We start from the raw sequence: 16,745 nt of genomic DNA on the forward strand, positions 1-16,745 counted from the left end.
AGTCGTTGCATTGCTTTATAGTTCCGCGAAACCTGATCGCACTGGCTTTGACATTCACATGTGTGGAGATGGTGGCGTATGTATGAATTGGCTTCCATTGGAACATGTTTTTGAACTTCAGCTCTGTTGAGTTATATAAGCTCCGACGGTAAGTTTGTCAGCAGAAACCCATCAGTGACTTCCACAGAAAACGTTACTACAAATTGAGAATCACCACCTGAAATTTTGAACTTCAGGATATATACTCCTATATATAGCTGAAAGTGAGTGAGTTGTCTTGTTAACATTACCGGGGAAATGAACAAGATCTGGATCTCCAGCTGAAAAGTTGAACTTGTCTCTTTCCGGGTGAAAGATGATCAGTGATTCACTCCCATTACTCTCGGATCATTGACAGGTTCAACGAAAACCGGAACATCCAGATGATTGATCCCATTCTTGTTCTTTGTTGACAGCCGAAGAGAATCAATACCAACAAATTGATCATTGCTGAGGCAGACAAGACCAAAGAATTAAAACAGAGGTCATACAGTATTTTAATATGCAAAAATAAAGTTTGGTTTCATAACATATATCATGTATGATGAACTTTTGTTTTGAGGATATGATGTAATGTGATCATTATATACATACATATAATCTGATCAATGGGTTGAAACAGTGTTAACCATCACACAAAACGTTTGTTTTGCTATTATCAATTAGGCCAGACAAAGAGAAACAATGCCATGAGTTGAGTTAAAAAAGATTTAAACTGAAAATTGTAGGGCTTTACCCCGAAGGGATCCCTTCCAAAAATTCTCAAAGGTTTTTACACCTAAGAGGGGGTTTGGAAATAGTTTTCAACCAGCAATAGACGTGCCTCGGTTAGAACCTCACTAGCTGCGTCATTGCCCCAAGCGCAAAGATAAGTTTCTTTCAACAAATGCCTCTTTATCAACTTGATGTATACTTCCGATGTGGGACTCTTCCAAAGTACTACTAAATATGGATTTCCAAAAGTTAACATTCCTAAGGGTGTTGTTAAATTAAAGAAAGAAGTACTTAGTATGTTTAAGACTGAGATTGGTAGAGGCCGCGCGAACGCAGGCCTCCTCTGCCACAAATAATGACGCAGGCTCTCCCACTTGGGGAGACCTTAAGCTAAGCACCCCTCCTTTATGTGCAATGGAGGTCACTAGCTTAGGCCACTCCTCTTCTTGATCAAGAGTTGACCCCGTCCAGGTAAGTACTTTTCTAGTTCGGTCTACATCTTCTCTTATACTCTGCTTCTTCAATCATTCCTTCAGTTCTAACCGATGTGGGACTGATATGTTTTCATAAGAAACGACGTGAGTTGTGTGTGTAATACACATGATGGGCCGTACGTTAACAAGACCCATTTGTGTTTATTTCTAATTTTCTAGGGTAGAAAAGCTCTTACTTAGGGTTCGGTTGTTTGACTGGTCTTTTATCTAGTATGGTCGATCCATGTGGCCCTGCTGGTTATAATTTTGAATACCCGTTTACTGGCTCTTGTTTGAATTTTTCGTACATTCAGCAATACTGATCCAAGCAAACCAAAGAAGCAAAATGTTCGATCCAGTTCCAAACCAATCCGAACAAACCGAAGAAGCAACATATACCTTTCATAGTGTGTTTAACAAGCAAACATTTTTTCTCAAAATAATCAAATTAGCTAGCAAATTGGTTTCTTAGGAGAGTATTCAATCCTTATTTCCTGAACGCGAAACCTCAAAATGGCACAGGAGTTCGAAACACGTAATCAGTTTTGTAGGTGATAATACTACTACTCCATATAACCACCAAACTGGGTAGAAAAAATAAAACTAATAAATTAGATAAAACAAGTTCACCAACAAGGCAAACACATTTCACGGTCAACTTTTCAGCTCACCCGAATTTAGATATCTCCATAAGAAACCAATTTCTTTCTAACTATTTTTTTTTTTTTGCTTTTTGTTGTACCTCTTCACAATTCTTAAACCCAATATAAGAAAGATACAAAATATTGTAATTTCTTATTATATTTTTTTTAGTCAACCAATTTCATTAGAGTTCATCTGACTGTATCAATATATTAGTTAAGAATTTATGAAGAAATCATTTTCATTTTTTTTGTCATACAAAATTAGTATACAATTTGAAAGCTTGGAATTATAAATATCTTTGATTTTTAGTTATAGTCAAATGCTTTTCGGTATTCATGGAAGGCAATGAGAGAAAGCTTATTAAAGTCTTCAAGCTTTTGAATGTATGAATAATATAAGCTGAGAGGTTCCTTAAAGTTTGGTGTGTTAGTTCATCTTCTCTACCATTTATTCTTCACTTAATCTCACACTCTTTGCTCAGTTTTTTAATATCTCTATCTTCTTAATCAAAGTTTGATGCTTTCTTTTCCCATCTTTCTTTCTTAGATGGAATTACCGGTGAAAGCTCCTATTCCCGGTGGCCGGAAAATCTCATATAGGCTAGAAACCAATAATCTATCATATCGATTAGGTGGAAACACTCCAAAGTTTTCTAATTTATGTGGTTTCTTGAGTGAGAAGGAAGAAAAAGTTATCTTGAAGGATGTTTCTTGTGATGCAAGATCCGCAGAGATCACTGCCATCGCCGGTCCTAGTGGGGCTGGAAAAACCACGTTGCTAGAGATTCTCGCTGGAAAAGTTTCTCATGGGAAAGTTTCAGGGCAGGTGCTTGTTAATGGTAGGCCTATGGATGGTCCCGAGTACAGGAGGGTTTCAGGGTTTGTGCCACAAGAAGATGCTCTGTTTCCGTTTCTTACGGTGCAAGAAACACTGATGTACAGTGCGCTCCTAAGGCTGAAGACTAAGAAGAAAGATGCAGCTGCAAAGGTGAAGAGGCTGATTCAAGAACTTGGTCTTGAACGTGTTGCGGATTCAAGGATCGGTCAAGGAACACGATCTGGAATCTCTGGGGGAGAGAGAAGAAGGGTTTCTATTGGAGTTGAACTTGTTCATGATCCAAATGTTATATTGATCGATGAGCCAACCTCTGGTTTGGATTCAGCGTCCGCTCTTCAAGTTGTGATGCTTCTCAAAGATATGACGGTTAAACAAGGAAAAACCATTGTTCTGACGATTCACCAGCCTGGTTTTCGCATACTTGAGCAGATAGACCGGATAGTGTTGCTCTCTAATGGGGTGGTTGTTCAAAACGGATCGGTTAATAGCCTTCATCAGAAGATTAAGTTCTCCGGGCACCAGATACCTCGGCGTGTAAATGTCTTGGAGTATGCAATTGATATTGCAGGGAGTCTTGAACCGATCAGAACACAGAGTTGCAGAGAAATCTCATGTTATGGTCATAGCAAAACATGGAAGAGCTGCTACATTAATGCAGGAGAGTTTCAACAATCTGATTCTCACAGCAACTCAGTGTTAGACGAAGTGCAGATACTTGGGCAAAGATCTTGCAAGAACATCTTCAGAACCAAGCAATTGTTCACAACCAGAGCTCTACAAGCCTCCATTGCGGGTCTTATACTCGGTTCAATTTACTTGAACGTGGGAAATCAAAAGCAAGAAGCGAAAGTCTTGCGAACCGGGTTCTTCGCATTTACCCTCACTTTCTTGCTATCTTCTACAACAGAGGGACTTCCAATTTTCTTGCAAGACCGGAGAATCCTAATGAGAGAGACATCGAGAAGAGCTTACAGAGTTTTGTCTTATGTTTTAGCAGATACCCTCATCTTCATTCCCTTCCTGTTGATCATAAGCATGCTCTTTGCTACTCCGGTTTATTGGCTGGTTGGTCTCAGAAGAGAGCTAGACGGGTTCTTCTACTTCTCATTGGTGATATGGATTGTTCTTCTGATGTCAAACTCTTTTGTTGCATGTTTCAGTGCTCTTGTCCCAAACTTCATAATGGGGACATCAGTAATCTCAGGTCTCATGGGATCTTTCTTCCTCTTTTCTGGGTATTTCATCGCGAAGGAGAGGATCCCGGTTTACTGGGGGTTCATGCATTATCTCAGCCTCTTCAAGTATCCATTTGAATGCCTGATGATCAACGAGTATCGAGGAGACGTGTTCTTAATACAACAAGACCTCAAGGAGTCTCAGAAATGGAGCAATCTTGGTGTCATGGCAAGTTTCATCATCGGGTACAGAGTCCTTGGATTCTTCATCTTATGGTACAGATGTTACAGAACAAGAAGCTAGGTTAATAACAATGATCTGCAGATATAATTTAATTTGTTTTGTAATTTTAAAAGAAATTTTACTTTTCTGATATTCTTTCTTTTTGGTCCGCACCTTATATTCTAAAATTCGCAATGTAAAGAAAAAAAACATTCTGATGAATACTGAGTAACCTCGTTTATATATAAGACATTATTAAGCATCAGACTCAGTACAAAGCTCACCACAACATAGGTTCATTCATTAATAGTTTGATACTAAAGACTTCTTTCTTTCTTATTAAAGTCACTCTTACCTAAGATACTCATGAGTTTACACAAGTGTTGCCTTTGCGAGCTGAAGTCCTTTCTCGCGCCCGTAAAACTTTTCTACAATTGCAAGTGCAAACTCCAATGAGGTTCCTGGACCCCTGCTTGTTATGAGATTGCCGTCAACCAAGACTCTATGCTCGATGTGACTCTGGTCCGACAGTTTGCTGCACATTGCTGGGAACGCCGTTGCCTTCTTACCCTGTACAAACATAAAATTGTGAATATTGATTACAGATAATTCCACGGCATCAGAAATATAGACATGATCCTACGCATCTGAGTCTCTATAATGTGTAAGCTATCGTGAATTCTCTCTCGCTTTGTTTGTACCTTGAGTAAACCATGTGGCTCAAACACGAGAGCAGGAGAAGCACAAATTGCTCCATATGGTTTGTTTGATTCCGCCTGCTTCTTTAACATACTCACTAGCTTCTCCGAACTTGCAAATGCTTCAGCACCACCGAGACCACCCTGTGAATTGAAAGAGAAGCTCATCATGCTGGCTGTCAATGAATTTTGAAATCATAAACTTTTTTCAGTTGAAGAAGTTAGCACTCACAGGTAACACAATCAGATCGTAGGAATTCCTTTCAGCCTCATCGAGAAGTACGTCTGCCACTAACTTGACTTTACGAGATGCGACCACTTCCAAACTGTTACCAAGTGCAGCAACGACGACATTTGCTTTTGCCCGCCTCAGGACATCAATGATAGCAACAGCTTCCATTTCTTCCGAGCCATTTGCAATGGGTACAAGAATCTGAAAAGGAAAACCATTAATTAAGACAGACAGATACCTGAGCTCATCAAAGCCAGTGTGGATAATTTTGCCAGTCAACTATTTTTTATTTTGATATTCATCATATAACCACCTGATTGCAGCTTCTGCAGCCAGATTATCTCTCACATTACAAATTTAATTAACCATCAGATAGAAATCATCTGCAAATGTTAAGGGTATAAACCCAAGCGGACAGTTGAAAATTACCTGTGGGGTACCGTCAAATGACCAGTTGACTTGGTTAAGCTCAGTAATAGTATACTCATCACCAGGGTTGGGACGCATCACCTGATATGCAAAGGGAAAGAAGAGAGACTAAGAGGTTACCATGTAGTAAACACTATGCTATTATTAGATAAGCGCTCTCCTCGAATCAGCTACTTCATCTATCTTTTTGTGCTAAGAGCCATCTTGAACAGAAATTGGTCCATACGGTCAATAATTTGCGGGATCAAATTGAGGTTGATAGAACAGTCAGGGACAAGACATACCAAGGGGCCTGAGACTTCAGCAGCTTTCTCTTTCCCAAGAAGTTGCTCCACAAGCGTGACAGAGAACTCCATGGTGGTTCCAGGGCCTCTACTGGTCACTATCTTCCCATCAATTTCAACTCTTGACTCAACAGCTGTTGCACAAGTCGCAAGTTTCTCCATAAAAACCGGGTAACATGTTGCCTGCAAGGAACATACGTGATTTACAAAACCAAATACAAACTCAAAAAGAAAAAGAACTTCTATAAAACTGATCACTACATACTTACTTGTTTACCCTCTAGTAGACCCCAAGTACCAAGTGCCAATGCAGGCGCACAACAGATAGCAGCGTTAAGTCGTCCATCAGTATCTTGTTTCTTCACCATATTCTCTAAAGGTTTACAGTTCTTAAGAGTCTCACCACCGGGAAGTCCTCCCTTAACCAATCATAAAGAACATAAGCAATCAAATACATCTAATTGCATAGCAATGATCTCCAACAGAGTATAAAAACTAGCGATTAGCTTCAATTCTGCAATTATATACTAAATCTGGAGCGATCTCATAGACGTACCGGGAGCATAATAAGGTCGAAAACGGAGTCAGTAATCTCAGAGAGAAGAGTATCGGCGACCATCTTGATGCCATGGCATGCGTCAACCCCGACCTGATTCTCCACGGACGCCACCGTTACATCCGCCCCGCCTCGCCGCAGGACATCGATCATCACCACCGCTTCAAACGGCTCCGTACCATGCGCAACGGGAATCAAAACCTAATTAAGACACATCGGATTCATCGAGAGAAATTATAGGGTTCATAGTAGTACGAAATCGATGATAACGATTACCTTCTTAGTAGTAGATGAAGCCATAGTTGCAGAGATAGAGAAGGATCGTCGATTTATACGAAGAGAGGTTCGTCTGGAAGATTCAGAAGAAGAGGAGTGACGGAGTTTATTAGTGCTAGTGAAGGGAGTGACAGTGATTGGATTAAAGTAGCGATGATGACACAACAACGACGACGCCATTGACGTTTTTTTTTTTTCGTTAAACTTTGATGAAAGAGAAGCTCACTGATGAAACGAGCTTTACTATGACGTGTCTTAATTGGATTGGTTTGAAAGTGACAATGAGCCACTAATCTTTACACGTCATAGATAAAACGGCACGTAGTTGATTAAGACGAGAACAACGTCCCGGCTAACGGTTTTGTTCATGCACTTGTTGCCGTTTGATATCTACATAATTATTCCATAATACTACATTTTTTATAAAAAAAATTAGATGTATGAGAAAATAAATCATAAGACATAAGCTACGGTCTTAAAAATGGAGATGAAGATACAAAATCTTAGAGTTAGGTGGCTTCGTGTCTTAAACCTTAGCATTGAAGCAACTTCTTATGATTAATTTTAAAGATTTAAAACTATTATGAAAAAGACACATGTACGTCGGATTTTCATGAATATTCCAAAGGATATGTGTTGTACTGCTGTTGTTTCAAAATATAAAATGTTTTTAGAGATTTTTTTTGTTTCATAATATTGTCTCCTTTTCAAAATATATGATGTTTTAACAAAAGCATGCAGATTAAGAAGTGTTTACTTTTTAAAAGTTCAACCAATCAGAAACAATACTGCATAATAGATAATATTAATTTAATCAAAAAGATACATAGAAACTTAAAAACATCATATATTATGAAACAAAAAATATCTCTAAAACATTATATATTATGAAACGGAAGAAGTATATGATGTTTTCAAGTTTTTATGCAAATTTTAAATTAGTTTAGTATTTCATATTATGCAGTATTGTTTCTGATTGATTCAACTTGTTAAAAGTAAAGACTTCTTAATCTGCATGTTTTAGTTAAAATATCCTATATTTTGAAACGGAAAGAGTATTTTATTTTTTTTGTTCACCCAAGATATACTGTATTTTGTATCTAAATATTTTTTTATTTTACTTAAAATATTAAATTTGTTGGGTTAGCTGATCTATGTTTGAATCTAAAAAGCAGCATTGATGTGATTAATTCATTTAATTGTCGATATATTTAGTCAAATAAACGTTAGCCTAATTGGCGTTAATGCTATAAATGCTTTTTCCCTAACATTAAAACAACTAAAAACTTCAACAATTTTTACAACTAAAAAATCAAAAGAATTAGTATTAATTAAGAACTAATCTGTAAGACCATTTTCAATGGATTTTCCCTATATTCTCCTCTATAATAGTATAATAGAAATAAATTTTGCTCCAACCATTCCTATTCCCATTTCTATTCCCACTCTAAAATAGAAGATGCTCTAAATTCTCAATCCTCTTAACAAAAACATCATAATTAACGAAACTTAGTATAAATATGTGACCGAATCCGAAATATTGGATCGGAGGGAAACAAAAAAAAAAACAAACCCGTGACGCCATTAACAAAGAGGTCGAGCTTGCTTGACACCACACAATGCATTCTCCTCGTAAGTTATTCCACGCGCGTTCATCACTCGCCACGCGCCGATCAACGGCTCTCGTCGTATTAACTTCCCTAGCTATCGGAATCGCCGGTTTCACGTTTGGACTCGCGGTGATTCTTTTACCCGGCCTCCGATTAACCGGGCGTAATTGCTTGACGAACACTCCTCCGAAGACTGTGCGAGTCGTTTGGGACGTCACCGGAAACAGTAATAATGGCGACGTTGGTGGTGGTGGCGAAGGGAAGAGGCATAAGGTTATGGGATTCGTTGGTATTCAAACCGGATTCGGATCTGCTGGCCGGAGACGATCACTTAGGAAGACTTGGATGCCGTCAGATCCCGAAGGACTTCGACGGTACTGATTCAATTTATTCATTCTCGTCCCATCATTGTTCTTGTGAGTATCTATTGAATTGATAGCTTCAGGACGTTTGTGGAATCATTGCATCACTTAGAATTGGTTTGATCTAGATTTGGATTAGCAAATCTGAGAGATTTAAGAGATTTATGAGGATCTTACTTAATGCATTGATCAAGATCAGGTGCTGATTAGTGAACTTTGATTCTTTAATGTCTCACCAGATTTAAGAAATTAGAGTTTGATGAACTTAAGTGTTCTTGTTTTGCTGTAGTATATATTGAATCTTGGATGCTTTCACGATTTTAGATGGATCTGCTTGTGTGTTTGCCTTTTTTTTTTTTTCACTGAGTAAGACTGTTGTTATATGTAGCTTGGAAGAATCTACGGGATTAGCCATCAGGTTTATGATAGGGAAAACGAAGAACGAGGAGAAAATGGCTGAGCTTAGAAGGGAAATCGCAGAGTATGATGACTTTGTACTGCTAGATATCGAAGAGGAGTACAGTAAGCTCCCTTACAAAACGTTAGTAAGAGTGATTTCGTTTTCTCACAGATCATATCTTAACACAATATGATTCAAAAGACTCTAATCCGTGGTTGTTTTTATTCATTCTTTGTTGTTATAGTTTGGCGTTCTTCAAAGCTGCATACGCGCTTTATGATTCTGAGTTCTATGTCAAAGCTGACGATGATATATACTTGAGGCCAGATAGACTCTCTCTGCTATTGGCTAAAGAGCGGAGTCACTCTCAGACGTACCTGGGATGCTTGAAAAAGGGTCCGGTTTTCACAGATCCTAAGCTTAAATGGTAAGGATGAGTTCAAACGCAGATCTTAACATAAAGAAGGCAAGTACAAAACTGAGAACTAATGTATGCTTGAAAACTGGTGGGATTAAAATTGAAACTTTGCAGGTATGAACCATTGTCTCATCTTCTGGGAAAAGAGTACTTTCTTCATGCTTATGGTCCGATCTATGCTCTCTCTGCCGATGTGGTAGCAAGTTTGGTTGCCCTCAAGAACAACAGGCATGTTCTGTTGTATAACTTGGCAAAAGATAGCGGTTCGTTTTCCTTAGTAAAGAAATAAAATTTTGTGTGCAAATGCAGTTTCAGGATGTTTAACAACGAGGACGTAACAATAGGTGCGTGGATGCTGGCAATGAATGTCAACCACGAGAACCATCACGTCCTTTGCGAACCAGAATGCTCGCCTTCCTCTGTTGCTGTTTGGGACATCCCTAAATGCTCAGGTTCTGTGTTTTTTATTTCTATAACTTTCAATAGTAGTAGTATGATTAAACACTATACGTGATTCTGTTCTGTCTTTCAATTTAACATCATAACAAACTAAGACAACCATTTGATCATAAGTTTTGAAGAGTGAATCTGTAACTGGTGCAGGTCTGTGTAACCCAGAGAAAAGGTTGTTGGAACTTCACAAGCAAGAAAGCTGCTCGAAAAGCCCGACTTTGCCATCAGATGATGAATGATATTATTTGTCTTATCACCTTGAAATGTCCTTATAAACATCTTCTCAGTGGTCGAAGCTCTCTCACTTGCAGCTTAATTTCTTCTGGCGAACCTGTGTTTCACATAGATTCAAGTTTAAGAGTTTCACTCAAACGAGGAGCTCAACAACAAAAGACAGGCCAGCGAGCAAACAAACTCAAAAGATAAGCACATGGATTAAAATTTAAAAATAACTTTGCTCCAAAAGCAAAAAGAAGATACTAATTAATTAATTAATTAAAACATAAACTGTTTTGTTAGAAGAGCCATTATACAAGGCAAGAAGTTCCAACATAGAACTTCACAAATCATAAACCACACAATTCCAAAGGTTCATTACCAACTAATTAGAGCTGGTAAATGATGTATTCGTTGGACCCAAATTCGTCCACTCCTTGGAGAATTCCCAAACTCCCATCCATCATCAGCTTGTCGGGAGTTATCAAACCTTTTGGAAGTTGAGAGTATATTGTTGGTTACTTAAATATTGGGGATAGTTGCCGAAAATACACATAATTTCTGGAAAACCTCAAACATTGGTTATTTACTTGTTTATATGTACTTAAAAAGATCTTATACTCTAATATCTAATATCTAATATGTATTGGTTATTCAAAATATCTAATATATTGAGATTTATAATTGTGACTAGATAAGGCTCACGTTATTACGCGGGTAAAAATTAATAAAAAAATATTAAGAATAATTAAGTAGTAATTTACATGTTTTTAGATTTTATCTTGTAACATTTTAATATTGAATATGAACCTCCCATATTTCATTTTCATACTCTCTTAGTTCCATTATATAAGAGTTTTAAAGTTTTTTTGCTCTATTTTATAATATTTTCTCAAATTTCTATTTATAATATTTATTAATATAACAATGTATTACTATTTGAACTATGTATTTTCCTATTGGTTGATGTTTTATAAATGACAGAATATTTATCGTTTATTGATCTTTATGCTTTTACCAAAAATTCTTATAAGACAGGGAGTACCATTTAAATATCTATACCATCGTAATAAACAATATTTTACGTTTAATTACGCATTTCATCTTAATGCATAGAACTTTATATTTTATATCAAATACAATTAATACATCATATCGAATCTATATCTTAGTAAGAATTGAAAATACAAATAAAAATTAACAAAATATAATTCGCAAAAACTGTATCAACATTATTTAAGATATATTTGTTATGTTATTATCTCATAAGTACTAATTTTTAATTCATGTCTTAATCAATTTTAAATGAGTGGAATTCATAAAATAAAAACATATACAAAGATATAGAGACATTCTCATCAAATAACTGAAGATTCATTCCTATAAAATATAATTTATTTCAAATTATCTTACGTTTTGACATATGCATTACAAAAATACATGTGTTGAAATTATAAAATCAGACATTTAAAAATTACTAATATTCTTAAATGATTTTTTTTCAAAATGATACATATTAATATATGAAAATTTTCTATTCTAAAATAAATTTCATCGTTAGACATTCACTTTAGTAATCACATTTAACTATCTATATCATTGTAAAATCATAATTCACTAAGATATATTTGTTATGTTGTTATCTCATAAGTACTAATTTTTAATTCATGTCTTAATCAATTTTAAATGAGTGATATTCATAAAATAAAAACATATACAAAGATATAGAGACATTCTCATCAAATAACTGAAGATTCATTCCTATAAATTATAATTTATTTTGAATTATCTTACGTTTTGACATATGCATTACAAAAATACATATGTTGAAATTATAAAATCAAACATTTAAAAATTACTAATATTCTTAAATGATTTTCTCAAATTGATACATATTAATATTTGAAAATTTTATATTCTAAAATAAATTTCATCATTAGACATTCATTTTAGTAATCACATTTAACTATCTATATCATCGTAAAACCATAATTCACTTCTTCATGCATTAGAGTTATAATTTTAATAATAAAAATAATATGAGCATCATATGAGATAATATGTATATTGGTTAGTATTTTAAATTTAACAATAAAAATAATCAGTAAAAGAAAGCAGTTAACATCCACAAAATTTTTGGAAATCCAAAAATATCTTAAATATTATTATTCTATATCTCATAATTTCATAAGTAATACTTTTGTCAATTTTCATCAATTAACAAAAATATATTCCTACAAACTCATTTTTTCTATTTTTTTCTATCGTTGTATTTATACTATAACGATAAATACAATTTATATCCAACTAAAATTATGTTAAATAACTGATATTATTCTTTTTTTCCCCAACCATTGGGCCACAACAGACCGGCCCATTAGTCTAATCCTAATGCAAAGAGCGGGACTCGATCCTTGGTGTGATGATGCCTTGTGCATTAAAGACTTATCTTTGGCCACTACGCTAAGGTCACTTCACTGATGTTATTCTTTTTAACTTTGTTATTTATTATTTATTGATTAATATACATGCTTAATAAATTAAGTTTTTGCTTACACATGTCAAATTGTATTGAGAACACACATATAATATAATTAGCATATATTGGAAAATATATTGATTTTGTTAGTTTTCCTTTTTGATTTAGAAAAATATTTTTTTAAAAAATATAAACATATAAAATTCTGTAAATATAATATAATATTTATAAAAAAAGAAAATTTTTGGCACGTGTCAACATCTAATCAATATATTTGACATGTGTCAAGATCTTATTATTGAGTAATAGTTTTTCTTTTTGATTTAGAAAAATATTTTTTTTAAATATATTCATATAAAATTTTGTAAATATAATTAGCTGTCTTATTATATTTATAAAAAAAGAATTTTTTTTGACACATGTCAAGATCTTATTAATGAGTAATTTTGACTTCAAACTTTATATAATAAGATTTTGGATATTTAGGTTATTCCAAATATAAATATATATATATATATATATATATATATTTGTATTTTGATATTTTTGGGTCATATGAATATCCAATTAAGTTCAAATTACATAATCTTTATTTGGTATACTCTCCTAGTCACTGATTCTTAACGGTTCCGGCTCTTCGGATAAAGAAATCTACGATCCATTCAAATTTTTCTAAATATCAACTCGGGTTCATTACCTCTAAATATTGGATTGGTTCGATTCGGTTCCGATTGTTTTTCAATGTCATTTATTTGGAGTACAACAAAAATTAATTTGAGATTCACATGCTTACAAACTGAGAATACATCATTGTGCACATGTACATAGTGATGTGAATAAATGGTAAAATATATTAAATATGGTGCTTCATTTCAAATATTGTCTATATTTAGTGCTTATGAACATATCAATTTGGTTTTCATATCACATTATGATGAAATATACTATATTTGATTTGATAAATTTAAGAATGTTGGTGATGTTAACGTGATTGGATTCAATACTCTTCTTATAATCAGTGTGGAAGAGGGAAAAGCGGATGATGAAAGCTCGTAGAAGATTCTACGTAAAAGAGAAAAAAAAATCAACTGAAAATGGAAATAAATCTAAGGAGAGAAAACTTAAGTTCCAAAACAAATATTTTACAAGTCCTAAGATGAGCATTAAATGCATTTGAAAGGTGGTATTCCAACAAAGTGAGTTTATGATTTCACCATGAATCAAGGGTACAAACCCAACAGAACAAAACATAACAAGAAGTTTACAACGAAAATCGAAGACATTGAAGATAAGATGAAAGGAATAGCTACAATTTATGGTGGACAAGTTGTTGGCTTATTGAGCTGATGGATGCGTTGTTTGTTGCGAGGATATCCGAGTCTACTTCAAGTGCTGCAAATGTATCATGATGCGCACATTGATTTACCTCCTCTTGCTGCGACATACCTTCCTGAACTTGAAACAGTCATTGCTGCAATCCACTTGCACGCAATGGATGCCTCTCCAGTTGTGAACCTCATCAAAGATGTAAGAGACTTCATTGAAACCATTAGCTGGCGTGTTAGTCCGTAAATTATGTTTGATGGTTTCTTACTCTCTAATCACCGTTCTGTTAGGGAACCTAATATAACTCATTTATGTAATGGGCACAATGCCCCACATTTTAAGTGATTGATTAAGGATTTGATTTAGGGTTTATGTAATGGACACAATTTAAGTATGTGATTATAGATTTTATTTAAGTATTTGATGATGTATTATTTATTTAGATTAAAAAAAGTGAGTTTATCATATTGTTTCCTACGAGAGTTAGTCTATCATGTTGAATAGTTTAACTTTGGATATACTATTAAATCTTTGATAAAAAAAAGGATATACTATTAAATCTATCACCCTAATATTAGAGTAAGAAGAGTAAGAAAAAAAATCCATGTATCAAAAATGATCATAGATAACTTGAAGGGAAATAAAAGGAAAATAAATGAAAGTTAACTATTTTATAACATTCACAAAATATCAAATCATAGTGGACAAAACTATCAAAAGATGCAAAAAAAAAATATTATCACAATCAATCCACCACTTTGTGGATCAAAATTATAATTAACCAGTGTTACCAATGTGTGTAATTCGATTTCGTTAATCAATGTCATGAATAAGAGAGCTGGATTTGGGTTAGATTAGGAAATGGAAGTCAAAATGGCTTCTTAGGCCCAATTATGGGGATTCTTTGAAGGCGATAACGAGCAGGAAAAAAATAAAATAAAAAAGACAAAATGTTTTGAACTTGCATACTGTATTTACGTGAGATTTTGGAATCCAAGTACACTATTAAAATTTACATTAAGAAAACAATTATATACATTTCTTTGTAAGGTGACGAGTTAAAAACTAGATGAAAATAAAATGAAAATGAAAGGATTGTGTCATTATGTTCCACGTGGGGGTGGCTCGACCTCTGTGTACTATCATGTGCTGAATCTAGAGAAGCATTCATTATCATTATTCATTTAGTCTTCTAAATCTTCAATTCTGAACCATTTCACTTTTCCAATTTTGAAAAAAAAAAATCCTTTTCCATATAATTTATAGTATCTTGAAAAATGTATATATATAAATTTAATTATATATAAGACTAAAAAACAAATGTCCGTACTACATATCAAGCAAGATTTGAGGGGAAAAGAAAGATAGAAACATTCTAATAAGAGTGAGTGACTGAAACCATTTTGGGTTTTCTGAATTTCTTAGTTTCTGCTTATCTCTAGACTGTGATACCTCTTTTGGACGAGAGATGTCTCAGTTTCACTCCTTTGGAACTTGCATTTTCCATTTTCGTCTTTAACATTTTCTTTTCTCATCCACTTTTTGTGTGATGTGTAAATCAGTCTGATTTAGTTTTCGATTTCTATTATTACACTAGTAATTTGTTGAGCTGTTCTGTTTCGATTTACTTTTTTGGTTTTCGAAATTTTCAATTTTATCAAACTATAATTAAAAATACTTAAATAGCTAAATAATAAAGTTACTGCAAAAACAATCGGCCTATAAACTATATATGATGCAATTATGATGGCAGTGGGGTTTTTTTTTGTCCTGGCAAAAGAAATGTAATCAAATAAATGATTCATCTGCATCGTGTATAAATCCGATAAATCACGTACGTATCATGCTTCAATTGGATTCTGGGACTAGGCCATGCCCATGCCAGAGTGTGCAGCGTAATCACATCTAAACAGAGACACCAGTGATGATGGTTACTCTCTGAATCACTGACGTCACCTTTTGAAGGACAAGCGTCATCTTTGACCAAATCTACATTTTTTCTTTTACCATTAATTTTACTATTATATCGTTTTATTTCATTGGCCCTTATAACAACAGTTACTCCGTTTATTTCTCTAGTGTTATATCATCAAATTCGAATTTTCTATTTGAGGTAACATAAAACAAAAATGATCAAACACAAAAATTAGTGGGTAATTTCTTATTATTATTAGTGTGAAATTGGCGAAACTAGCAGTATATAATCAACATGATAAAATGTGACTGACTTTTTGGACAAAATAAAATAAAATGTGATTGATAAAATAAATAATCATACCAAAGACGGTACATGTGGAATAAGTTGTTACTATTTGGCTTTTTTTTTTTTTTTTTTAAATGCTCTTCATTTTATAAACTTACTTATCTGTCGATTCAATTGACCGGCCGACCTATTTTGAAGGTTGATGTACGATTCATATACGGTTTATAAAACATGAACAAAAGAATATGTTGAACTACATTGCACTTGAACCACCTACATAGCCATCCACATGTATCATACCGCAATTTTCTTTTTGTCACAATTCATTACCATAAAAGCTATAGACAATAGGCAATTCAAGATTTGTAGAACACTTGCATTTATAGGAATTTTTTCGAAGTTGGATTCTAGATTCATAGAACACTTACTCTGTAAAGCATATGAATATATGCCTTTTTCTCATCCCTTTAAAGTCGTTATACTCATAATTAATCCACATCAATATAAAGTAACATTTCACGACAAATTAAGGGGTAATTAAGTTTAAGACATGCACACAACAGCCTAACTACGAATTGAATATGCATAACTACAATGAAGAAATTTTAGTTTTACACGCCAATACATAAATTTCAAAACATGACATCAGCATTTATGTTTATCACACCGTTGAGAATGTATCTGACTCGGATTGTCC

At 34.1% G+C, this 16,745-nt stretch overlaps 3 protein-coding genes, 1 non-coding gene and 1 pseudogene across 4 annotated transcripts; 2 read left to right on the plus strand and 3 right to left on the minus strand.

The window, feature by feature from the left end:
- Positions 1-778: 778 nt before the first annotated feature.
- On the minus strand, positions 779-909 carry LOC147947859 (U4 spliceosomal RNA; annotated as a pseudogene).
- A 159-nt stretch (positions 910-1,068) lies between these two features.
- Positions 1,069-1,232, minus strand: LOC147947860 (U1 spliceosomal RNA). The gene has a single exon (XR_015595742.1). It is a non-coding gene; the product is annotated as a U1 spliceosomal RNA (small nuclear RNA).
- A 1,185-nt stretch (positions 1,233-2,417) lies between these two features.
- Positions 2,418-4,371, plus strand: LOC104778265 (ABC transporter G family member 10). Its single transcript, XM_010502664.3, has one exon. It carries the CDS (start codon positions 2,418-2,420, stop codon positions 4,185-4,187), a length of 1,770 nt encoding a protein of 589 aa, XP_010500966.1. The 3' UTR covers positions 4,188-4,371.
- LOC104778264 (protein DJ-1 homolog B) lies at positions 4,325-6,950 on the minus strand. Its single transcript, XM_010502662.3, has 8 exons — positions 6,582-6,950; positions 6,306-6,506; positions 6,019-6,168; positions 5,750-5,932; positions 5,466-5,546; positions 5,037-5,237; positions 4,808-4,948; positions 4,325-4,676 (listed from the first exon to the last, which is right to left on the minus strand). The coding sequence occupies exons 1-8, from the start codon at positions 6,759-6,761 to the stop codon at positions 4,479-4,481; spliced, it is 1,335 nt and encodes a 444-aa protein (XP_010500964.2). The 5' UTR covers positions 6,762-6,950; the 3' UTR covers positions 4,325-4,478.
- Positions 6,951-7,925: 975 nt separating this feature from the next.
- LOC104778266 (putative beta-1,3-galactosyltransferase 14) lies at positions 7,926-10,196 on the plus strand. Its single transcript, XM_010502666.3, has 6 exons — positions 7,926-8,565; positions 8,942-9,094; positions 9,198-9,380; positions 9,486-9,599; positions 9,681-9,823; positions 9,975-10,196. Exons 1-6 carry the CDS (start codon positions 8,201-8,203, stop codon positions 10,061-10,063), a joined length of 1,047 nt encoding a protein of 348 aa, XP_010500968.1. The 5' UTR covers positions 7,926-8,200; the 3' UTR covers positions 10,064-10,196.
- Positions 10,197-16,745: the final 6,549 nt, after the last annotated feature.

The sequence above is a fragment of the Camelina sativa genome, chromosome 3 (genome assembly GCF_030686135.1).
Source record: "Camelina sativa cultivar CO46 ecotype springtype chromosome 3, ASM3068613v1".
Lineage (NCBI taxonomy): Eukaryota > Viridiplantae > Streptophyta > Magnoliopsida > Brassicales > Brassicaceae > Camelina > Camelina sativa.